Source organism: Carassius auratus, chromosome 25 (assembly GCF_003368295.1).
Source record: "Carassius auratus strain Wakin chromosome 25, ASM336829v1, whole genome shotgun sequence".
Lineage (NCBI taxonomy): Eukaryota > Metazoa > Chordata > Actinopteri > Cypriniformes > Cyprinidae > Carassius > Carassius auratus.
The window spans coordinates 5,561,504-5,585,008 of NC_039267.1; the positions used below are offsets into that span (position 1 = coordinate 5,561,504).

At 38.4% G+C, this 23,505-nt stretch overlaps 2 protein-coding genes and 1 long non-coding RNA gene across 3 annotated transcripts in view; 2 read left to right on the top strand and 1 right to left on the bottom strand.

Moving 5' to 3' along the window:
- The window catches only part of LOC113043082 (probable fructose-2,6-bisphosphatase TIGAR A), a 42,453-nt gene that overhangs the window by 14,075 nt on the left and 4,873 nt on the right, over positions 1-23,505 (top strand). The window lies entirely within an intron of this gene.
- On the top strand, positions 3,522-23,213 carry LOC113043081 (G1/S-specific cyclin-D2-like). Its single transcript, XM_026202220.1, has 5 exons — positions 3,522-4,335; positions 5,686-5,901; positions 9,408-9,567; positions 15,185-15,333; positions 19,338-23,213. The coding sequence occupies exons 1-5, from the start codon at positions 4,141-4,143 to the stop codon at positions 19,512-19,514; spliced, it is 897 nt and encodes a 298-aa protein (XP_026058005.1). The 5' UTR covers positions 3,522-4,140; the 3' UTR covers positions 19,515-23,213.
- Positions 15,342-18,844, bottom strand: LOC113043083 (uncharacterized). The gene is made up of 3 exons (XR_003275667.1): positions 17,238-18,844; positions 17,009-17,155; positions 15,342-16,151 (listed from the first exon to the last, which is right to left on the bottom strand). It is a non-coding gene; the product is annotated as an uncharacterized LOC113043083 (long non-coding RNA).

Consider the following 23,505-nt stretch of genomic DNA (forward strand, 5'->3'; position numbering starts at 1 on the left):
AATAAAAAGTCATGTAGAGGGAAAAAATCATTATATTGAGGTAAGATAAATTAATGATGTGTTGAAAATTTAGCTTTGGATGAAAGAGAGAATGTATGTATGTGTGTGTCTGTGTTTATATATATATATATATATATATATATATATATATATATATATATATATATATATATATATTCAGTTCTATGTAAACTCTTTAATTATTTTGAACAAAGATGGAGAATTTTTCACTCTTTTATTTTTATCAACAGCAGTTTCAACCAGTTGTTGCCATTTAAAATAATCAGAAACTATGTCAATAAATGAAGCATATCAAATATTTTTTGTGATGCCTAAGTGTTCTTGTTTTTATTCAGTAAGGACATCTGCAGTTGCTCAACCACAACATTATAACTGTGAGAAATCTGTTATTTTGTTATTCCCTTTCTTTGCCTTTTAACTAAATGTAACTTTCATTGTTTGTTGTTAATGGTAAAGACATTTGCTGCTTGATGATTTATGTTAAAAATGCATGTATTTTATAAACATACATGCCTGTTTAGTGGTCATGTTCATTGATTCAAAAAATATATAATTCTCCAGGAAATAAATTTACTTTGTTCAGAGAAATAAGTTGAATAAAATAATGTTAAAATAAATGTAGTAATTTAATAATATACAAAATTGGGATTTATGATGATGAACCTTATACAAATGTTTTCTCCCTTTCTTGTTTAACTGTTCAATTAAAGAGAATTAAACAATAATACAAATAAAGAATTGTTTGTAATTGTAATTTAAAAAAAATACTGAAATTAAATAAAACTGAATTAACTGAAGGTGGAGAATCTTTTTGTAAATAATATGGTACTATACAAAATTGTAAAATTATATTTGTAACATTAGCACAAAGGTTGTTTTATTAATTTATGTTTTATAATAATAAACAAACATGTTTTAAACTAAATGTATCTTATATAAATATATATATATTATTATATAAAAATTTAATAATTTAGTTGTGGCTTGTACATTATTTTTTAAATCAATTTCTTTGGTTTTGCAGACATTCTTTTAGACAAAAAAATATTTCTAGTAATCTAGAATAATTTCTTAATAATTGTGGCAACAATGGTTTCAAATGAAGGAAGTGTTTGTTTAGTGCAGTAGATTATTGCTGTAATGCTTACGACTGATATCTGAGTTTAACTGAAGTGATGATTGTAAATGTGCAAACATTTGTGTCTCAACATTAGTTTTCTTATTATCCTATTATAGGATGCTTGTTTCATATAACTGTGATGCCATTTCTGTGTTTAAATGAATATCATGTTTATTTTATATAATCAGAGATACATATTTAATCGTATCATTACACCTTTAATTTATGAGCAATATAACTGTCATCATTTTAGAGTTTGTCTTTCTGTGTGATAATGACCATACAGAAAGACTTCCTCCATTTATGGAAACCCAAAATTTAAGCTCTTTGAGTTTCCATGGAAAACAACACATAGGATAATGTGTGAAAAACTTAAATGTAAAATCAGCTATGATATTTGGGGGGTCTGGCAAACTTTCTTTGGGTGTGTCTTCGCGGATATCGCGTTAATTGTATGCATCCGGGAAATAGCATGAGCTGCTTAGACCAGTAAGAGCTTCGCTTGTGTGACGTCATTATTCCGCGAAAAAACAGCATGGTCAGGTTAGAATATAGAGGCATGAACCACGCACAGTCATCAGAATCAGACCCGAGTTAACTTTTTTGGCGTTATTTGAGAGGGGCTATGTGATGCTCTATAGTGTCTTTTTGTTTAAGACTGTTTGTTTACTGAGATGGATATATCCCGACGAAGTTTAAAAGATGCTCATATTATATTGGCTTCTTGAGTCTTGAAATGAGCTCAAAGGAAACTAAAGGCGTTGATTTTGAGGGTTTGAACACGTCACTTAGTGGGGGAGTCAAAACGTTGCTGAAATGTATATATTTTATATATGTATATAATGTGTATTTTATGCTAATAAATTCATGTGACGTTTGTTTACACATGTAGGCTACGTTTAAAAAAATAAATAAAACGTTCTAATGATGAATATTTTAGTAATTTATTAGTTATTGTTTTCTTTAAAAAGAACGTTTGAATGATATCCACCCATAAGAGTTTAAAAAGGAAAGGAAAGCTTTATATTTTCAAAAAGAAAAAGCATGCATCCTTGATGGTGTTATGACTCGTAGTGCCCATTGTTTGAAGCTATTAATGCGGCATTTGGATGTTTTGAAACCCACTCATGATGCCCTGCATTACCGAAATTTCACGTGTCGGCTGCGTGTGGGTAACACTGCAGTTTAAATAACGCACATGTTTAGCTAAACAAGGAAATGCAATTACTAGACTTTCCAGCATTTGAATAATTGGAATTGCTTAATTATCCCTAAATTCCATGCTGTCGCTGAAATAAATCATTTTTGCGTGCTCTGTTAATTTAACTTCATAAGGCTCAGTAATATAATAAAAATATAGGCTAGACGTATGAGCAGACTAACTTTGAAAATAGGCTAATAGAATATATTTGTTATTTTTTGTATTATTATTATTTTTCCCTTTAATCATAATTTGTAATCATTTTATCACCTGTATCACTTTATCTTATAGGATACGGTCTTTATAATACAGATATCTTTGACTTTCTCAAGTCTTTCGCTGCAGATTGGCTATTTCTGTCACTCTGCTACATTTGTATAAATTTATTTATGGCATCTGCACGCGGCAGAGTCTGAGATGCAGCAGCGTTCATCAGGCGATTGGCAAAATAGATTAGGTTCTTCCTGGCAAGGTGAACTTCCACAGACAAAGTCTGCCCAGTAACAATCCGAAAGCCTCAGACGCGCGCAGAACAACTATTGGCTATGCAAATTGATCAAAGAGGGGGTGGAAACAACAGCGAGGGGAAAAAAAGGTTTTAAAGAGACATTTCCTATCACATTTTTAAAGTGTTGAAACGAAGCAACTGTTGCAAAAGCACATAGCTGTGGTCTGTTGAGTTCTTCAGAATCACTGTTTAGAAGCTGGAGAGCCTCGAGATGCACCATGATCAATAACTCACTATAGATGTTCTCTTGAAGGTCTTTGAAGACACACTAAGGCTATTTAACCCTATTATACGAAATGTTGACCTGTTTTGACTCTTTGCTGCTTTAGTGACTTTCTGAATGAGTTTGTGCGATATGCATTTTGAAATCGGTCACCTGCATAGCAGATCACAATTATGGAACGCTCACATCTTCTTTTGAGACTTGCTATTTTTAATCATAAATAGAGACGATAAGAACGCTTTATATAATACACTGGGGGCAGCGCAAGAGAATAACTATCATTCAGCTGATATCTGTCGAGAGAGCGTTGCTTCATGCTTTCGCTGCATTTCCTAGAAAGCTATCTCGTTGACCACAAGGCGTTGCAGCTTCATGTAGCTCTATTTTGACTTTGTGATGACGATGTGGCGTTTTAGTGTCCCTAAAGTAAAAAAAAATAAAGTTTTCTGACCGTTCATTGGTCTAATTTGCGCATATGTCTGCATGGCACAACTGTATTGTCAACTAGGAAATGCATTTCATATGCATATTATTTGATACGAAATAACATCGTAAAACCCCCAAACCACTTTTTTTTTAACTTTGAGATATTATATGTAAGTTGAGTGTTGCATTGGGTGCACTGTGTTTATGGTTATGTTTGCCCAGAGTCCTTAAAGTAGTTGCGCATTAATGGCTGAGTTGACTAAGGATGAACATCTTGCATGATCCATACATATATCATCCAGTAGCCTATTGCAATTCTTGAACTTCTTGTGGGGGCCACTGATAAGCAGAGCAAGAGGGCTGGAAAAGAAGAGGAAGACCTAGCATGTTGCGTCTGGCCAATAATAAGATGAGGTTGCGTCACAGCCTCACATCGCAGACCTCAAATGTTGCAGAGAGAGGAGCAGAGCGAGAAAGAGACTAGTGAGAAAAAGTTTGCAAAGGGATCGGGACTAACCTGGACAGCCTTGTAGACTGGTTTTATGCGCCTGGGAAGTCCTATCTGCTCTTTTTGACATTTCGCAGCCATTCTATTTGACTGTTTGTAGGCTTATTTGAGATCGAAAAGGACTGTAACAATCATGGAACTGCTTTGTCTCGAGATGGACACCATTATAAGAGCCCGTCCTGACCCGAATCTTTTATACGATGACAGGGTTCTACAAAGCTTGTTGACCATCGAAGAGAGGTTTCTTCCCCAGTGTTCATTATTTAAATGCGTTCAGAAAGATATTCAGCCTTTTATGCGGAGGATGGTCGCGACTTGGATGTTGGAGGTTAGTAGCCATTTCATTTCCGTGCTTGCATCGTATGTTAAAAACGTCCAGCAAAGTGTTTTCTCCATTATTCTGTCATGTAAGCATTGTGGAATGCAAGTAAAGGAGCTTCCTTAATATTACCGAAATGGCAGATCCGATTTTGTCGTGCTATTTATTTTATTGCAGTCATAAACGCTGATCTTGGACCAAGTTTACGATTAGATTTGCAGGGGGATGGAGGATATCGACATATGTCAGTGATCATAAGCGCATATTTCTTAAAGTTTTCGGTTCCGTTAACACAGAGCACAGAACGGTGCTTAATGTTATTTATTTATTTTTTGGATAAATATTTCCATGCACACGTATGCACTTCAATGCTTGCCTGTGCGACATCTAACCATCGCCATGTTGGTTTTCTTTCACAACAACTTTATCGCGACAAAATTATCATAACAACTCTTAACATGTGCATGACTTGATAAATGAGCGTTTAAGGTACATATTGGTGTTTGAATATATTAGGTATAACGTTTCTATAATTTTGTAGAATTTTTTAAAAATATATGGTTGCGGAAGGGGCGAGGGCCCGCACTGCTTCTTAACCCATGCTGATCGAAGTCTATTGCCTTGGAATTAAGTTCGGTTTTTGTCAGAATCTTTCATATTTTTAATCTCTGAATGTTGAAAACGTTAGGGGAGGACCTTGGCTTTATTTTCATGTTTTAAATTGTCAGATGAATCGAGCAGGGGAATTTATAAAAATTTTTGAAAAAAATATTTCGGTCCGGTGGTGACGCACTCTTCTAAGACCGCGTGCTACTTCGTTTAGAAAATCGTGTTTTAATCGTATAAAACATCGATTTGATTGCTTGTCAATTGTCGGGAATGATGTAAAAAGGGTTGGCGAATATTTAGATGTATGAATAGTAGACCTAGACAATTTATTTATATTTTTAAATATTTTATGAAAATATGACGAATTAAAAAAACAGATCCGTAGTGTTGCATGGGTGTTTTTTGGCTCGGGCGATAGTGACTTGAATTCATTTCTTACTGAATGAACCAAAGGAATGTGAGTCTATTGACATAGATGTTGGAGTCCCCTTTTCATCCATTAAATGTATACATTTATAACAGCGACAAGACAGAAATTGCACTTTTTTAGAATCAATCTCTAATGTTACCGTGGCGAATTACAACCTGTCATCTGATGGACAATAGACTACTACGTATTTCGTTTAATCGGTATAATTATTTGATGCATATGTTATTTAGTCATTGTGAGTCTTATAAATTAGACTAATTTTGTTGCGCCACGTGCATCTTTTCCTCTGAACTTATTAAGTTATGCCCTGCCCTTTCCAGGTCTGCGAGGAACAGAAATGCGAGGAAGAAGTTTTTCCACTGGCTATGAACTACTTGGACCGTTTTTTAGCGGTGGTACCAACAAGAAAGTGTAACTTGCAGTTGCTCGGCGCAGTGTGCATGTTTCTGGCGTCTAAACTGAAAGAGACGCGACCATTAACTGCGGAGAAACTGTGCATCTACACTGATAACTCCATTAGACCGCAAGAACTGCTGGTAAGCACAAAATAAACTCCGAAACTTGCTATCTTATCTCTAGTGACTGCCAGAACTTTGGCTACACACCTTATTCACTATTTTCTTCAGTATATAGCCTACCATTGCTAAGTGTTTATTTGTTTACATTACAGTATGCTGTTATGGGTACACTTAATATTTTAGTAGTCTAGTCATCCCACTTAAAATACAATTTCAGGTTATGCAGAACTTGTGACAGAATTTGTTATATTGTGTATGTTTACAAATCAATGCCATAAGAATTAAAGTAGTCAAAGACTAGGTTCTGTTTGACTAAATATTCTTCCGACTGATGGATGTTCTCCACAAGCATTCTAATATCAACTCAAGGGTATTAGAGAGTCCATGCATGACAGAGCTATTACGCCATCTAGTGGCAACAATGCAATCCATTTGGAAGTACATGGAAGTTTTGTTCCACCTGTATTTATATATTGGATGAATATTGAGTCTTGTGTTGATTTTAAGACTTTGTCAATTGAAAGATACAGTATACCGACTACTTGCCATTGTCTAATGAGCTAATCATCATTCAGCTTTTCTTCATACACACACACACACACACACAGAGAGAGAGCTTATTTTGTTTAAAGATCTTATAAATGCATGAAGTTACATCGAGTAAAAGGCACATGAATATACTTTTTTTTTTAAAAATAAGGTCTAAGTTATTACTTGTTCAAAACAATCACTTTGGCAAAGTTGGTACTATGTTCTGCTAATTTAAAAAAATAAAAGAATTACTTAAAATTATTTCATTAAATATAGCCTACTGTCATTAAAATGTTAATATAAAATTAAAAACAGAAACAGAATCGTTTTAATCTCAAGAGATCATATGCAAATCATAAAGAAGACATTTGTCTCAAAATATATGCATTAATTGAATCTATTCTCATTTGTTACTTAAATCTACAACATTTTTAAAAGCATAAAATATTAGATCAAGTAAGCATAGAATCCACTTTGTGCTGCTGCGCGCGATCGCGTCAAGGATCAGACAAAAATACACATTGCATCTTTAAAATCGGATGTTTTGGAAAGTGCTACGCCACGTTTTTGTGCCATCTAGTGGTTTAGATGAAAATATTATCAAAGGAGCCTTTTGTACTAATATATATACTATAGCCCATGTATATATCACGTCATTAAAGAAATTCTGAAGACGCAAAGGCAAAATATGGTAGTACATTTTTCATTAGCCAGTGTCAAAGGGAAATGGAGTACAATGTTGCATTCTCCTCAGCTCTTGACACTACTGGCTCATCAGTCTCTTTCTGCCAGAAATGGGCAGTTCTCTCGTAGCTCAGGCCAAAGATAAAAAATTTGTATTTATGAGCCCTCAGCACATTGCTGCTGTGGGCAACCTCATTTCCCCCCCACTCAGCCTGGCCTATTGTTATATCTTTGTGGTTGTTGGAGCTTTGGCTGGTCTGCGAAGTTCAACAGATGTAGGAAGCTGAAGATCAGCTGTCACACATCTTCAGTTTTGTCTTCGTTAGCTGGAAATAAGTTCTAGTAAATTTAACTACAGTGAGAGCCTGGAGGTACGAGGAAGTGGGTTCCTGCATCAAGGCTCTGTGCAAAAGTGTCAGAGAGTTTTAGGGCTGACCTCAGAGCACTTGTGAGGTGAAACTGGATTGTTGAGTTAATAGTCTATAGTGTCGTTCAGTTACTTAAAACTGGTATTTGTGGTCATTTATGGCCTCATAAAGGTTCAACAGTCTGCTTAGAATATGACCAAAGATTGAGCTGGACAGTACAGGTACACAATCATTTGCAAACATCTTATGTAGTGTTGAACCTTCAGTAGTTGCCAAAATTGTTTCTTCAGTTAATTAGGTCAGTTAAACCAAAAATTAAAACTTCATTTAATTTCAGTCCAAACCTGATTGACTTACTATTTTATTCAGAAGATATTTTAAGAATCTTTGTCCATATCAAATTCAATGGGGTCCAAAACAACAATGATTGGACCCCATGGATGTGTGTTGTATTTATAAAAAACAACACCCAGCAAACTGACAATGCATACTACTTTTTACTGCCCAAACTTCACAGATCAGTCAGAACGCAAAGGCTCATTTTCACATTAGCATGTCATTTTTGGAGGACGCCTCTGCTCATAGTTTACATTCCATCATACCTCTCTTGATGTACCAGGAGTCAATGGTTTTGTATTGAGCAAATGTGGCTCCAACATGTCACAATGCTTCGGGTTCACATCAGGAACCTCCCCTGAGAAACAAACCTGACAAGAACGTCTAGCTATTTGTACTTTTGGGTGAGTGACTCACCAATGAAATCAAGCAAAGAGAGGAAGTGGAGAAATCATGCATCATCGGATTGATGCCATTGTATTCCTTCTCACTTAAGAGTGTTGCAGGGGTAAACGTTCCACTCAATCCTTTGTGGTTGCTGCAGAGCAGTTGTCTATGCTGTATGTCTCAGAAGGTAATGGCAACCATAATGGGCCATCTCATGACTAAAGTGCATGTGGTTCACATGTGGAGAAAAACCACCTCCATCTAAGCGAGGCGCTCAGTCATAAGGACTGCCCCAACAAGTGCAAGTTTTCCCCAGTTAGTCACTTGTTCCCCGTTACTCACCCCACTTCAAACAGGAAGGGGGAGTAGTTATTTGAAAGATGCTCTCTATTCTTGTTGACTGAATCCAAATGACTTGGCATCTTACGTTTACATTTGTCACTGTGAGCTAGGTCAAAGTAAGTTCATGTTAGCATCAAGTGTGCCCCCAAAGATGAAAAAGTGTCATCAGCAGTGTTGTATAGTCACATTCATGGTTATATTGAGCCTTGTTTAATCCACTGAGGTTACAGCTCAATCTAATTACAAGCCTTTGACATATATAATAAGGTTCCAAATTAATATATTTGTGGTTGCAAATGGGCTAATGACAGGTTCAACATTTAACTCTGTGTACTCAGACCTCTTTTGACCTGACAGATCGCTATAAAACACACTCACAGTTACACTGCTGAGCTAAGGATGAAAGTACCCGATGCTAGACAATCTCTGTGAAGTGACTGGGCAATCTTAGTGACCCATTTTTCAACTCAAGTGTGCCTGCGTTCAGCCTTACAGCTTTTAGGATTTCAGCTTGTATTTTTGCATAGCCAAGACCAAAGCATGTCCTGGAGGAGCTTTGCTGACGCTAGATTTTGTGCAATCATAACTGGCTTAAATGTTTAACAAACATCCAGATGAGTAAAAGCAGTGTTTGAACACATTAAGTACCTTATCTCCAGTAAATCTTTTTTTTTTAAAGACCTTTTGTCCGAATGGTTGATAAAGATCATTAGCCCCAGCCTCCAGTGTCTTAATAGTGTACTGAAGGAAAATGTGAAATGCTATTTGTTATACCAGTTAAATGAACCTGGTGCTGCTAATTGATTCCAATCACACACATTATTTAGGTTTGAAGCTGTAATGATTTTGCTTCTTTCCTCAAACCTTCTTTTAAAGGAATGGGAGCTGGTTGTTCTGGGAAAATTGAAGTGGAATCTGGCTGCTGTCACTCCCAATGACTTTATTGAGCACATTCTGAGGAAACTTCCGCTGCCTGAGGATAAGCTGGACCTGATCCGTAAACATGTGCAGACTTTCATCGCCCTTTGTGCAACAGGTAGTGTATTCAGTAGATGTTTATTAATAAATAATTGCGCACAAAGAATGTTTAACTGCTAATTTGTGTAGTGCTGCATAGAACCTATCCTGCTTCAAAGCAAATATTCTCTCACATACATTTGTACGCAACTTTGTAAAGTAGCCAGTGTTTTCCATAATCTAGAAATTAGGTTTATGATTAGCTACCGTGTTCATGGTTAGTCCATGAATTAAAAAAAGAAAAGAAAAGAAAAAAGAAAGATAGTGTTTGGCAACTTGTATTTGTCTTCCATTCATATTTTTAAGAGTGATAAAGATCCACTGCCTACAGTCATAGCCAAAAGGTTTGGCAGTGAAATAAATTTTGTGCTTTGCAAAGTTTGCTGCTTCAGTATTTGTAGATAATTTTTCCACTTTCTATGGTATGTTGAAAAACATTGATGAGTATATAATAAGACTTTCATTGGCAAAAAAATATATATTGAGTCCGTATTTAGTGTTGACCCTTGTTCTTCATAATCATAATTCGCTGTGGCATGCTGGATACTAGCTTCTGGGCCAAATCCTGACTGATAGCGATCCATTCTTAACTTGTTGGTTCTCGGAGTTGATCACAATTTGTGGGCTTATGCTTGTCCACTCGCCCTTTGAGGACTGACCACAGGTTCTCTATTTTCTTCTCCGAGCAATCAATTTTCCAGATGTCCCAAACAGTCAGAAGGGAGCTTCATCAGAGAAAATAACTTTTGTCCAATCCCTGTACTTCCTGCAGAATTTCAGTCTGTCCTTGACTTTTTTTTCTTGGAGAGAAGTGGCTTCTTTGCTGCACTTCTTTAACACCAGGCTTTTGTCCAAAAGTCTTGGCCTAACCGTGTGTGCCGATGCTCTCACACGACCTGCTGCCATTCCTGAGCAAGCTCTGTACTGCTGGTGACACGATTCTGTAGCTGACTCCCCAGGCGGAGACAGTCCTGATGGTTGCTGGTGACTCTGGGACGTCCTGAAGACTTGTTAAACTTCTCTTTGGAGAGTTCTTCATGCTCCCCGTTAAATGGTTCTTTCAGGTGAAATATTCTTTGTAGCAATTTCCTTGCATGTGAGGCCATTTTGATGCAAAGCGATGATGGCTGCACATGTTTCTTTTGGAAGTAACAATTGCTAACAAGAACACAATGGTTGGAAGCATTTCTTCCCTCCTTTTATAGCAATGAATCTGCTCTTACAGTCTACTTAGTATGATGGTGATATCACTTGACTAGTACTCATTCACACTTTCACATGTGCTGCTGATATGATTAGTCAATTAATGTTAGCTGGTCATTTTGTATCAGGATCAAAAAACAGTGAAATTTTTTTGTGTGTGTGTAAAAAGTATATTTTTTGGGCAATGGCGCTTTTAGCAATTATTTAACATGCATCTGATCACTCTACACAATAATCTAGATCAATGTAAATGAACACCTCGACAGTTTAAGCAGCAAACTTTGTGAACCACACAATATTTTTCACTGTAAAAAAGTTGGTGCTGATTTCTTGCATCATCACTTCAGTCAGTGATGTGTTGCAAATTATGTACGTTTTTTTTTCTTTGCAAAACCTGAAATTACAGCAGACTTCTGTGGGTTTAGTATCTATAGCAGCTTTATTCAGGTTCTCGTTGCAGGCAAATTATCAGATGCCATCTCATTACATACATGAGAAACTATGTGGACTGAAATAGCGATGTGTAATGGGAGAGAATTTTTCTGAAAGCCTTATGTGCTTGCCTGGTATGTTTGGCGGGCATATCAGTGACTAGGGCCGAATGCAGTGACACTTCAAAGGGCAATTGTATAGTTAAGGACATTCCTGTGTGCTGGTGAGCCAGTGGCTAGACCATTCCTGCACTTCGAGGTGGACCACCTTTAGGAGATCAAACATGGAGATGAGAGGAGGGTGAGAAAACGCGAGGAGTGTATTGTTCTATAACCGAGCCAAATAGTGAAGCATGTCATGTTTTCATATCTTATCCCCTTTTCTCACGCCTCCCAGATGCTCCAGGGCATGACAGCTTTCCCATAATCAGGAGCCTCTGTGGGGCTGGTTCTCTCAGCCAAGCCTGCACCCAACATCACCATAGGCGGTAATGGGATCCAGTGCACCACCCTTGTTCCATCAGGCTTTTCTCTTCCTCCCTGGGGTTGCTCAGCTACCCAAGAACCTCAGGAGTGACTCTTACTTTGGGAAAGTGGGATATGAGGGGAGAGGGATAAGTAGGAGGAGCTGATAGGTCTTTAAACATGGAGCTTTTGATTCTCCTGTTGGTTTGTGCAACTACCCTGACATGAACATGATCCATGAAAACTGGCTAAGAATCTATTGTGCTTTACAGGATGGGCACCGATGATAACTGGGATAATATGAAAAATTTAGCTGTATAACTTTGTTTTTAGATGCTGGAAAAATTCAGAAGCTAGTGAAACATCCCCCTGTTGTTATACACAATCTAGTTACTAGTTTACCAACAGGGATTCAAGGAGTATCCAAAAGATTTTAATTGCTGAGCAGATGCTGCTTTTCTTTCTTCTGTACAGTTTGCTTTATTTGCAGAGAATCCCACGTCCCATTCTTTTCCGAGACATGCAGAGAAGAGTGTGGAAAGACTCTTGGTTCTTCTCTTTTGATGAAACAGTTCTGTTCAGAGCACTCTGCAAGTTTTGGTCAGACAGAGTGGACCAGTCCAGTATTAATTAATAATATGGAGAGGCCTTTCATAGATATGCAAATGACTGGAAGGCTCGGCTAGAGACCACAAGAATGGAGACAAAAGGAACAACCCACCATTTCATATGCAGAGGCATGTAAGGGTCAGTGCAGAAGGAGCACCCGATAAAATGTTTCTCTGGACGGCAGTCTGTAGAAGGCCTGCGATTATACCCCATTCTTACTGTTTAACACCCTTTACTTATCCGTCTTAAATTGTTTGGAGATGTATAGGAACATTCCTGCGAATCACCATCATATCCGATAATCTTACCGCTCTTCAGATGTTTACATATCAGAGAAATAACTAGTGACTGGTGGAGAGTTCAGCAGGGCTGAAAATTAAATCTACCAATTCATGTCATTTCTCATTCAAGAGGCTCTGTTTCCTCCCACGCCGGCTTGACTGCTGTTGCTCAAGACTCTGCACTGGAGCAAGACTGAAACAAGTTGTTACAGGATTTTAACAGTCAAAGAGGGTTCCTGTTTTTAATTAATTCTTTTTTTTTTCTTTTTTACTATGGTTTGACGGGGCAAACCAACATGCACCTTTTGATGATGAAATTATTTGTTTCAAAAACTGACAATAGACAGTTCATGTAATACAATTGTATGAAGTAATGCTATACATAAATGTCCCAGACACCTGATTATTTAAATGAGAATTGTTTAATGAGAAGAACATACATAGGAGTTGAAAAAAACAAACTTTGTTGTAGGTTTGACAAACCATTAGCATTTAGTTGAAAATTTGTGTTACAGGTTGACTCTGTGGCTTTAAGATCTTAACTTACATGCATTGCCTGACTTTCCATTTGACTGAGTGTTAAACGATGACACCAAATTCATGTTTGATCTTTATCACTCATGTCGAACATCGCTGCTTGAAACAAGACTCCGTTAACGCAAACCTGTGCATCTGCATGTGTGTCTGGAACTTGATTTATTGCCCCTAAATCAGTTTCTCAACTTTCCGGACGCTTCATTAATTTACAAGTTAAATGCATATACAGCACATTGCACCCACATAGAAGCTTGCTGTGTTGGCACAGGTCTGGGGATGCAGTGTGGCGTGGGCAGGAGAATGGTCCATTGAAGGGGGTTAGAGGCTGGTATACCAGGCCAGCCAGCCGCCGCGTACTAGGAGCCTTCCATCACAGGCGTCCCCACTCAGCTACATACACTTTTTATCCTCTGCTTGAATATCAATGAAGGCGTGTAGAATACAGCCATTCTTCGCTTAACACTCTCACAAACCAGAGCGTCCAGCTCTGCCGCTAGCACGCGCGTAGTCTTGTTCCCTCAACAAACTTGTCTTGTCTAGAGTGTGAAAAATCAGATTGTAATCTACTCAGCGCATGCAAGCTGTGTGTGGGCTCCCAATTTCCACTGCATGCTTTTTTTTCCTCCCTGCTGCAAAAGACTCAAAGAGTTGCAATGTGGCTGGTTTGTCTCCTTCCGCTTGACCAGAACCTCTTTTAATAAAATTTTCTCTGGCCTGGAATCAACTACAAAGGGAAGAGTGTATAATAAGTTCATTTAATTGTAAACACAGAGCTGCAAAATGAGAGAATGGCTGGCTTTGAATGTCAAGATGGCAATGAAGGCATGCGCGTCAGTTATCAAAGGCCCCACGGCTTTGATTATTTATTTATTTATTCTAAAAAGAAAAGGAGAAGAAAAATCACCCTTAGAGCCATCACACACAGTTTGCTTTGCAATTGAATATGGCAATATGGTAATGCAAAGACTGCCAGGGAGTGTGGGACCATGAGCCCAGAGGTGGCCCTGCATCAGAGGAATGGCATGGGGGGAATGAGGTGGGTAGGAGGGTATTTTCTTCTGCCAAAACCTTAAGAGGGTCTGGACACTGACTAAAGAATGATGCTTAGTGCCCCCCTCAGCCGCCCCTGCTGTCTAAAACCCGACAACACCCTCCCCCAACCCTCATCTTTTGTGCTGGCTGTCAGGTTGAATTGGAATCCACAGAGAGGGCTTGATGTTGCATCTCTCAATTGAATGAGATGAGGTGATGGTTTCAGACAATGAAGCCACACTCCTGCTCTAAACCCTGGTCCATCAGTGGCCACACTCAATAAATATGCTAAAAGACAGCAGCAACTCTGATACAAATCCAGAGCTGTTGTATCAACAAAGCTAGAGCATGTGTGCCATTCAACTTTAGGGGTATGTGTCTGAAAAAAAAAGTGTTGAAAAAACGTCAAAGCTATGCAAAAGTGAGAGAGCTGTAGAAAAAGAAGAAATACAGAAATCAATGAGGCAGGGGGCAGACAGCTTAAGCTGTTCGTTTTCTTTCTCTTTTCCTCTTGCCCCCCCCCTCGCAGTCAGTCGTCTTTTTGGGCTTCAGGCCCGTTCGCAAGCTGTCTTATTTGCATTATGAATGACAGTGAGAAAGCTAACAAGGTTATTGGTCTTTGAGATGTACGCCTGTGACCACACGTGGAAAAAGGACCTACAGCAGTGAGCACTGGCAGAGGGACTGTGGGTCTTTATTCCATCCTTTCCGAAGGCTATAGGGCTTTTTTTTTCAGGGAGCACACAATTTACTTAGGAGCAGGAAGAAAAGGGGCCGATCTGCAAAGAGAGATGGGGGTGGGGGTGCTTTTCAGATTCTTTTCGAGGCCAAGTGAACCCTCATTATCCTGGGCTGCAGTCATTAGCAAAGAACTGTGCACAGATCTAATGGAAAGGGCTTTATTATTTTTTTTGTGTTTCTGATTTTTATTTTGTATTAATTTCATAATATTTCATATAACTATAAATTATAATACTGTATAAAAAATTAAAAGTATAAAAAATACTGTAGAAAAGTCTGATAAAGTACATTTTCATGAACTCGAGAGATCTTAATGCGTGGTTTGCTCTTTCCTCAGATTTCAACTTTGCCATGCACCCTCCATCCATGATTGCAACGGGAAGCGTGGCAGCGGCTATCTGTGGCCTGCAGCTCAACAGCACTAACCGCTCACTGTGGGGAGACAACCTAACAGAATTACTCGCCAAGATCACAAACACAGAAGTTGTGAGTATTGGTGCTCTGACAATAAATTTTACTAAAAACGTTTAATGAATCATTATGAGACAAGGGACAGTGCATGGGGGCCATTACAAGATTATTATGTTTTGACCGTTGATATGATGGGACAGCAATACTATTGGTAATCTTTGGGGTGAGTGTTGCTGTGCCTGTAGGACTGTGAGAGGAGGTTGTGCATTTCCCCTATTTACTCAATGGGCTTGGGTCCAGCTCCAATTCAATTTCATATTCAGCCACTGAATTACTGGAAGTGAAATGGGATTGACCCTGACTGAGAGACTGTAAGTAAAGAATCTGCAGGTCTATGGAAATGTGTCAGGGATACTATGGCTTTATGCATATGACTTGGATACAAATTCATATTGGGTTCGCACGGATCATTTAGCCACCTCATGATCATTCAGCTTTGTTTAGGTCCTTTAGTTTATATTTAGTGGGGAAATAAAAGCAAACAAGAATAGAAAATTAACATTAAGAGAAGAACCCAGGAAACGCATTTAATTCCTAGCCGGACCTGAAGAGGTCAACCCTCCCCAAGATACCCTAGAGTGCACTGCTGATGGTAGAATACCTGCTGCCCCAGCACGTGGTGTGTTAAGTCGTACACCATAGCAGAGGAAAAACAAATAGTCCTGCACAGCAGTACGGGTGCTCAGTGTCTGAAGAGTGTGAGGTCCAGTGAGGAAGGAATGAACTGCCTGGTCCATGAACAACTCCTCACATTGCAGGATGCCAACAATCCATACCTTTGAAAACATGCAGGTATGGTGTATACACATTACCCTGCTTATCCTGAGCTATACCTTAAAAAAAAAAAAAATACCATGGAAGTCCAATTTGCTTGGTTACCACCATTCTTCATAATATATTGTGTTCCACAAAAGAAAGTCATATAGGTTTGGAACGACATGAATGGGAGTAGATGAACATTATGATGATGATGATGATGCAAACATACTGCATTTCCAAAAATAAAGTGTGAATGATTCAGTGGGAGCTGGGGGCTGTGATGCAATCGAACTGTATGCATTGTGTTGAGAAAATCTTTGAGATCCTATATAAATGGAATTGTTTGACCAATTGTGGTGCTTTTCCACTGCATGGTACGGCACAGTATGGTTCAGTACGGCTCACTTTTGGGTTGTTTTCCGCTGAGTACAGTACCTGGTAACTAGTACTTTGTTCAGTACCACCTCAGCGGAGGTTCCAAGCGAGCCATACGTTACTGTAAATTTGATGGTTAAACCTCGCTGATCACTAATTGGCCAGAGAGAATCATCACTACCTGCGCCATTTAACTTGCGACACGAGACTCCAGACCAGACCCGCTAGATTTAAATCAGCACAGCCAGCGTAGGATCAGACGCAACTGGGTTTTTTTTTTTTTTTTTTATGAATGCAAATGTTTTGAATGAAAGCACCTTATTTAGGTGGTCGGTTGAGGAAGTACAGATGTTCCTCTTGTTGATAGGCGTGACGTTTATAATCATGCTCAATTAAAGCAGTACTATACTGCAGTGGAAACGCAAACAGAGTCATACCACACAGTGGAAAAGCGCCATTGGTAAATCAGAGATATGAAAAAGAGGTATATCTATATCAGGAGTAAAGCAGAAAAACCTAGTCTTCAATGAACAAAATTTTGTGTACTTAACTTTACCTTAGTGTATGAGGAGGACCTTCCATATTGAGGCAGAGGTTGGGAGGTGAGCGGTCAGACGCAGTATGAAGGAAAGTCAGCCTAATGCCAAACGATGCTGCCAGCCTAGCCACCAGGAACCTTACTGACATTTGTGGAGTCCAGTGCCTGTAGTTTCCAGTAGACATATGATAGCATCAGCCAGACTCTTCCAGTCGCCCTTGGAATGTGTGTGTAGCCAAAGACACACCTGGTGAAGCATACTCTGTGCAGCAGTAAGGTACTCACGTAAATGCCAGACCAGGAAGGCTGAAAAATTGGCTTGAAGCTTCCACAAATACTCTAAGGTCTCTCTAAGAAAGAAGCAAAAGGCAATACATATTCACAAGGCACTTGGTGTTTATAGTAAAGTTAGCTATTGTAGCTACAGTAAATAAAGTAAATGATGCTCACTGGGCTGTTGTTTTAATTTTTGGTATGGGGCCTTAAATGTTCGAGCCATGAATTTGTGTCCTTATGCACTTCTAATACAGATTTACAAACTAACGTTCTGGATATGGAGAAACTAATCAGGAAGAGAAAATACACAGTGAAAACTATGACGTACCTCAATTTCTAAGTTGGTGAAATGTTAGAAACTTTGGGTCTGGAATGCTGAGAATGCTCCTTTACCTAAAGTCATCTTGACTCTGTTATTTGAAACTGAAATGTTATTTAAAACTGAAAAGTTGCTAATTATTTAGAGAAGAACTTCAAGGCTTTTTTGGGACACAGGATCATGTGTTAGGCCCCCTGGCCTCTTGCATTAGGCCTCTGGGACATCTTAATCCCTTTCATTTCTCAATGCTGTGATGGCCTTGCTCTGAACCCGGCAATCCTTGCTTTCACTTCCCAATAAAAAACAGACATTGTTTTCGGTGGCTACATTAAGTCTCTCCTTTAGGCTTCTTTTGTCCAAGATGGCACACATTGAGTGACATTACAATCTGCTGGTTCTCCAGTAGAGCTGCATTTCGAACAATTTTTATTAAGTTGTAACAAACAGAGGCATGTTCATGACGGAGTTGGATTAGTCAGGGACCACCCACTCTATCTTTAAACTCACCAAGCCTTACCATCCTACTCTGGATCTAATATTTGAGAAGCTCTTCTAGAGCAAGTCCTGGTTTTAACAGTAGACACACACTGAAGCGATTAGAGTTGCCTGAATTAAGCCTTTGGGTCTTGGCATGAGTTTGGTTGCGCATCTATAAAGAACATAGCACAGGGAAATGTCTTTTAGGAAGTCAGGCCTGGCATTCTTGTGGTAAGACACAGGCAGTTCCTTTACATGTTTAATGCTTTAGTTAATTTTTTGAAGGAAATGACTAATAATGGCTCATCGTGGTGGGAAACAGGAGACCTCTAGAAGGATTGTGCTCATTGTTATCTATGTTGACATCAAAGAAAATAACCTCTAAGTGATTACTAATTTCATCCTAAAAAAAAAAAAAAAATCTGATATTTTTTTTCCTTTTCTTGTGTGATGCACTGCTTCTAAAGGCATATCAGACACATGGCCCAGGAGCCATGCATAACTTAAGTTCAGACTTTGGCCCATCAGCTTTTAATTAGCAGTAAATGTCAGAGGAATGCAGCCTCTCCACAAGCAACACATTCTCCATGGGCCCTCCCCATGGGCCATTCACAGCAAACTTCCCACAGACGCCTGGTGTGCCTCAGACATACCAACTAAACAGGACAGAGAGCTTTGATCACCGTACATCCATTTAACTTCACTAGAGGGCATTATTGCTCATTTTGGGGACGGTGTGAAAGACATTTTAAATATGTTGTGCTCTTTGGAGACACCCACATGGTTGCATTAGGCATCTATATATATATATATATATATATATATATATATATATATATATATATATATATATATATATATATATATATATTTTTAAATCTATTACAAAAAATTATTTTTTTGTTCTTGAATGAAGAACATTCTGGTGGGCTCAAGCTAGACCCCTTAGGTCATTACATGCTGTTGTGAAAATGAAAGGGTATGAAAACCTTACCGAAACACTGCCTTGTTTTATCCACAGGATATGGATGTAATAAACATGGCAAACTAGAGTGGTACAGCTGTTACAACTGTTTGCAGTGCAACTCTGTGCATGTTATTAATTTTTTTTTTTTGTTTTTTTTTTTTTTTGTGGTTTGACTAAAACCTGTAAGTCTACTGTGTGTGAAAGTGCATTTGCTCAGTACTACTGATGAAGTGTTTCTGGATTATTATAGACATTGCCGCTATTTAAGTGGCCTGTTTGTATAATGCTTTGTGTCTGATGCATTGCAGGATCTGTTAAAGGCATGCCAGGAGCAGATTGAAAGAGTGTTGATGAATAACCTGAGGGAGGGCCGCCAGCAGCAGCAGAAGCAGCAGCAGCAGGAACAGGGTGGCCCGCGCAGCAAAGCACTTGATGACCAAGACCAGTCCAGCACCCCAACCGATGTACGAGACATCAACTTGTGAGCTTGCTGCAGGAACGCTGTGATCAGTCTTCAAGAAGAAAACGATAAAAAAACAACAAAAAACTAAAATGACAAAAAAACAAACAACCCCAACAAAAAGTGCTTGCTAGTCTTTGTAGAGTTTTATCTTCATTTTACAGTAAAAATTGCTCCCATAAATGAAAAAGAGAAAAAAAAAAAATCAAAGCTATTTTAGATAAAAATAAAATAAAAATAGATATTTTTTAAATGATTTGATACTGATGCAAAACGCTCTACGGTGCCTCAGACTCTTAGAAGGGAAGCGTGTAGTATTTTGCAAACTCTTTTGATTGTGTAAACATAATAATATGATATTTAATGCAAAAGTGTTAGTGTAAAGGGCTTTTCAAAATAGAGAGTCTACTGTATCAGACTGGCTTGAAAGGGTACAAAAAGTGGGGCTATGTTTTTTTTCTTCCTGTTTTGTTGTGATTTTTATTTTATTTTTTGGTTCATGTTGGAATGCCTGAACTTGAACACACAATGAGGTGCCATGAGTATGAATGGACACACCCATTCACTTGGCTGTGCATTAGGACCAGAAATAGGGATTTAAAAAGGAGTGGTGAGACACAAGTCTTATACTAAGAATGCAGTGCTCTTTTGCTAGGGCAACAGGGGCTTATATCTTGAGAATAGACTATTAATATTATTTTTATTATGATTATTATTATTTCTGTTAAACAAGCAGTTATTGTTGCAAGTTATTGTCTCTCGATGCTAAAGTTACAGACACTTCAAATAAGCTTTTGTCAAGCTGCTTGTGTGCATGCATTTATGTGTGGTGTATGTTTGCTCATGTGCAAGCGTGTACAAGTTACTCTATATCAAGCACTCTTTTGTGAGTCATGTGGGCTTCGTTTATCTTGATTATCATCTATCTGCAAGTGTTTGGTTATAGAGACTGGTTCAGTGGTGGGCACATGGTCAAAGGACTGGACGGGGGATAGTACAATGCTTGGAGGGCATCCTGTATCAGTGCCTTACATTAAATGCTTTTTTTACTGGCCTTGAAACTGCTTGAGGGCTGAGCCCAACCCAGTGCACAGAACAAGAGGAGGCAAGAACAGGGAGCGAACCGAGACGACCACGTTCCCTTGTATCTTCTAAAGGCAAGATTAGTTGTTTTTAAAATATGTGGGTAGGGATTTCCTTCATGGCAACCTCCCACTAAATATTACAGATGTATTGTATACAGACAGTTTATTACGTTATTACGTATTTTGTTGTGAGCAAGTTGAAGGAGCCTTTGGCTGATTTATGGTTGGTCCCATCAGGGACTGAAAAATGAGTTGTTTGCAAACAAATGTGTGCTAATGCTGTTAGCAGCAAAGGAATGTGTAGGCAAGAATGATCAAGGATGATGACGATGAAACGTGGTTGGTTTGAGGTGTGAAGCATGCTGCTGTGGTGAGGATGCTTGTATGGAGTTAGGAGAAGCAGGAAAGGAGGCCAAAGGAGAAACAACGGCTATGGTTTCCATATATCACCTGATATTTAAGATTTTAATCTATTTGTCTGTTTATTTGTTTGTCCTTTAGTTTTTATGTCTCGTGTTTGAATTACAAACCAGTATCTAAACCAGTTCCATTGATACTGCTGGTGCATAACTGGGAAAGGTTACTCCTTCGGTTTAAGTTCAGACAGCATGTTTGCCATGGATAACAAGTGGTTAAGGTTAAGGAGTCTTTTTATTTTTATTTTTTTTTTTGGGCTGGTTTCCCATGTTTAGTTCATGGCATGTTCAGTTCATTATAGTGTTAAAGCATTGGAAACCAATGTATAACAACAACAACAATGAAATAACAATATTAATGCAAATTAAAAAAGCAAAAAAGACCAGGAAACAGATGGAAATAGAAGAAAAAATGTTTGTTGATTTGCACGCTCCAAGGGCAATTTTCTGTTTGAAAAGACTTGTGCAACTGCAACATAGCAGAAAAAAAAATATATGTAGTGCCTTGAGTCTGATGTAGACTTTCACCCTGTTTTGCTGAGGCTAAGCATAAGACCCAGTACCCAGCCATCCAAAATACGCTGCTTCCAAAGGTTGAACTGGCATGGGTTTGAAAACTTTTACAAGTCATTACACAGCGGCTAAAACAGGGTGCATCAGCAGCACAAAACGGCTTTCATATACTGAATTCTCATAGCTTACCTTGAAAAGGGGCAGTCGAGCTTAGGTTTGTGTCCGTCTGTGTATGTGTGTGTGTGTGTTTGTGTGCATGTCTTTCTGTGGGTAAAGGAGATGTTTACATGTACTCATGCATTTCCTTTCTCCAGAAACAGTTCTTAGTGATGCTTGAGTTCCACATGTCACATTTCCTCCATCCTCACACCAAAACCCCCGGTCAATGTTATTGTATTAAGTTAGCCTGTCTTATTATTTTTCTAGCTCTGTTTTGAAAATGAATTACAGTACTGTTAATAGATTGTATGGCTGGCTAAGTGGTTTGAGTTTGAATATGGACCGAAGTTATGTTCCTTAAGGGGTATGATACTGTATTCCAAAGTGATGAGTGATGGAAAGAGTGTGAAGACATCAATCAAGTGTCAATATTGTTATTGTTTTTTTTTTTTCGCTGCTAAAAAGCTATGATTTTTTTTTGTTTTGTTTCATCTTATACACAAAAATAACATTACATAGTTGTGATGTCACATCAGTGTGCTGCTATTTTATAAACAATTGTATTATAATTATTTTACTGCTTACAGAATACTTTTGAGAATACAGAAGTAGAGGGTAAAAGAAGAACATGAATTGAGTATTCGACTGGAAATGCTCTTTGTACAGTGTGCTCTTATTAAGGCATGTTTCTTTACCTTTTAATCTCTTTTTTTCCTCCTCTTCTTTCTCCGTCACATTCTGTAAGTGTGGTATCTCTATACCTCAGGTTTACTGGACATAAAAGACCTTCCCATTACCTCACACAACTCACAACAGTTTTTTCGGGAACCTGGAAAGGGCAGCACAAATAAGAGGTTATGTTATTTCTGCTGTGTCCTATGTAGTAAATTAAGTGGAATTGAATTTCCAAAGTAGATGAATAGCAAGCTTACAAGGCTCCCACCTGGACTTCAGAAATAGTAGACGGAGGAGGTGAGAATGTTTGACTGTGTCTTATGTACACAGCCTATATCAGTGGAAATAAACTTGTAAATATCAAATAAGCAGCAACAACATTGAGAAAAGCCCTCCTCCCTCCACTATAACCATATCATGTACCTCAGTTAATTCTGTTGCACAACCTCTGTTCAATAAATCTGCTTTAAAGAGCTGTGTTGGTCCTATGTTATTGTTCCCTTCTATTGGCAAAGTTAACAGTGAAAACAACAATGGGAATCTATCCAGCATGTTATAACCTGGTAAATAACGACTGTGAAGACCGTGTTGATAATCAGACACAGGCCAGATGGAAAATGACACATTTCAAAAATAAAGCAGAGGTTGACCTTTTCTGTTCAACAATGTTTCCTTCCAGAATTATCCTCTAAATAATTACAACTAAATCAGAGTATCACAGCTGATTTTGAGGAGATTATTTTTTTAGGGTTTGGCAACTCTGTGGATATTCTTTGGATTTCTGTTGAACTCAAGTAATTTGTCATTGAGAGCATGAATCAAGTTCAAGGAGAGGACATGCTGTATGCGAAGGTCAATAAACTTACCATGAAAGAAGTATTCGTCTTCTGTTGTCTTTATTTTGGTACGTCATTGGTCAAAATTGATATAATTGTCCAGTTAAAATAATACCGATGATATACAGTTTACAAATTAAACGACAAATGAAAATTAAATGACAGACCTAGTGCAATTTCAAATCCCGCCACGCGCCACAGGCGCCAGTGACGTATAGCAAATATCTACGTCAGGATGAGCTATGCTATAGGTGTGTTCGACATCGGCTGCGGCTGGATGCAACCGATCGGCGAGAGTAGCCGCGTGCAGGTGGGGAGGAGCTGCAAACGGA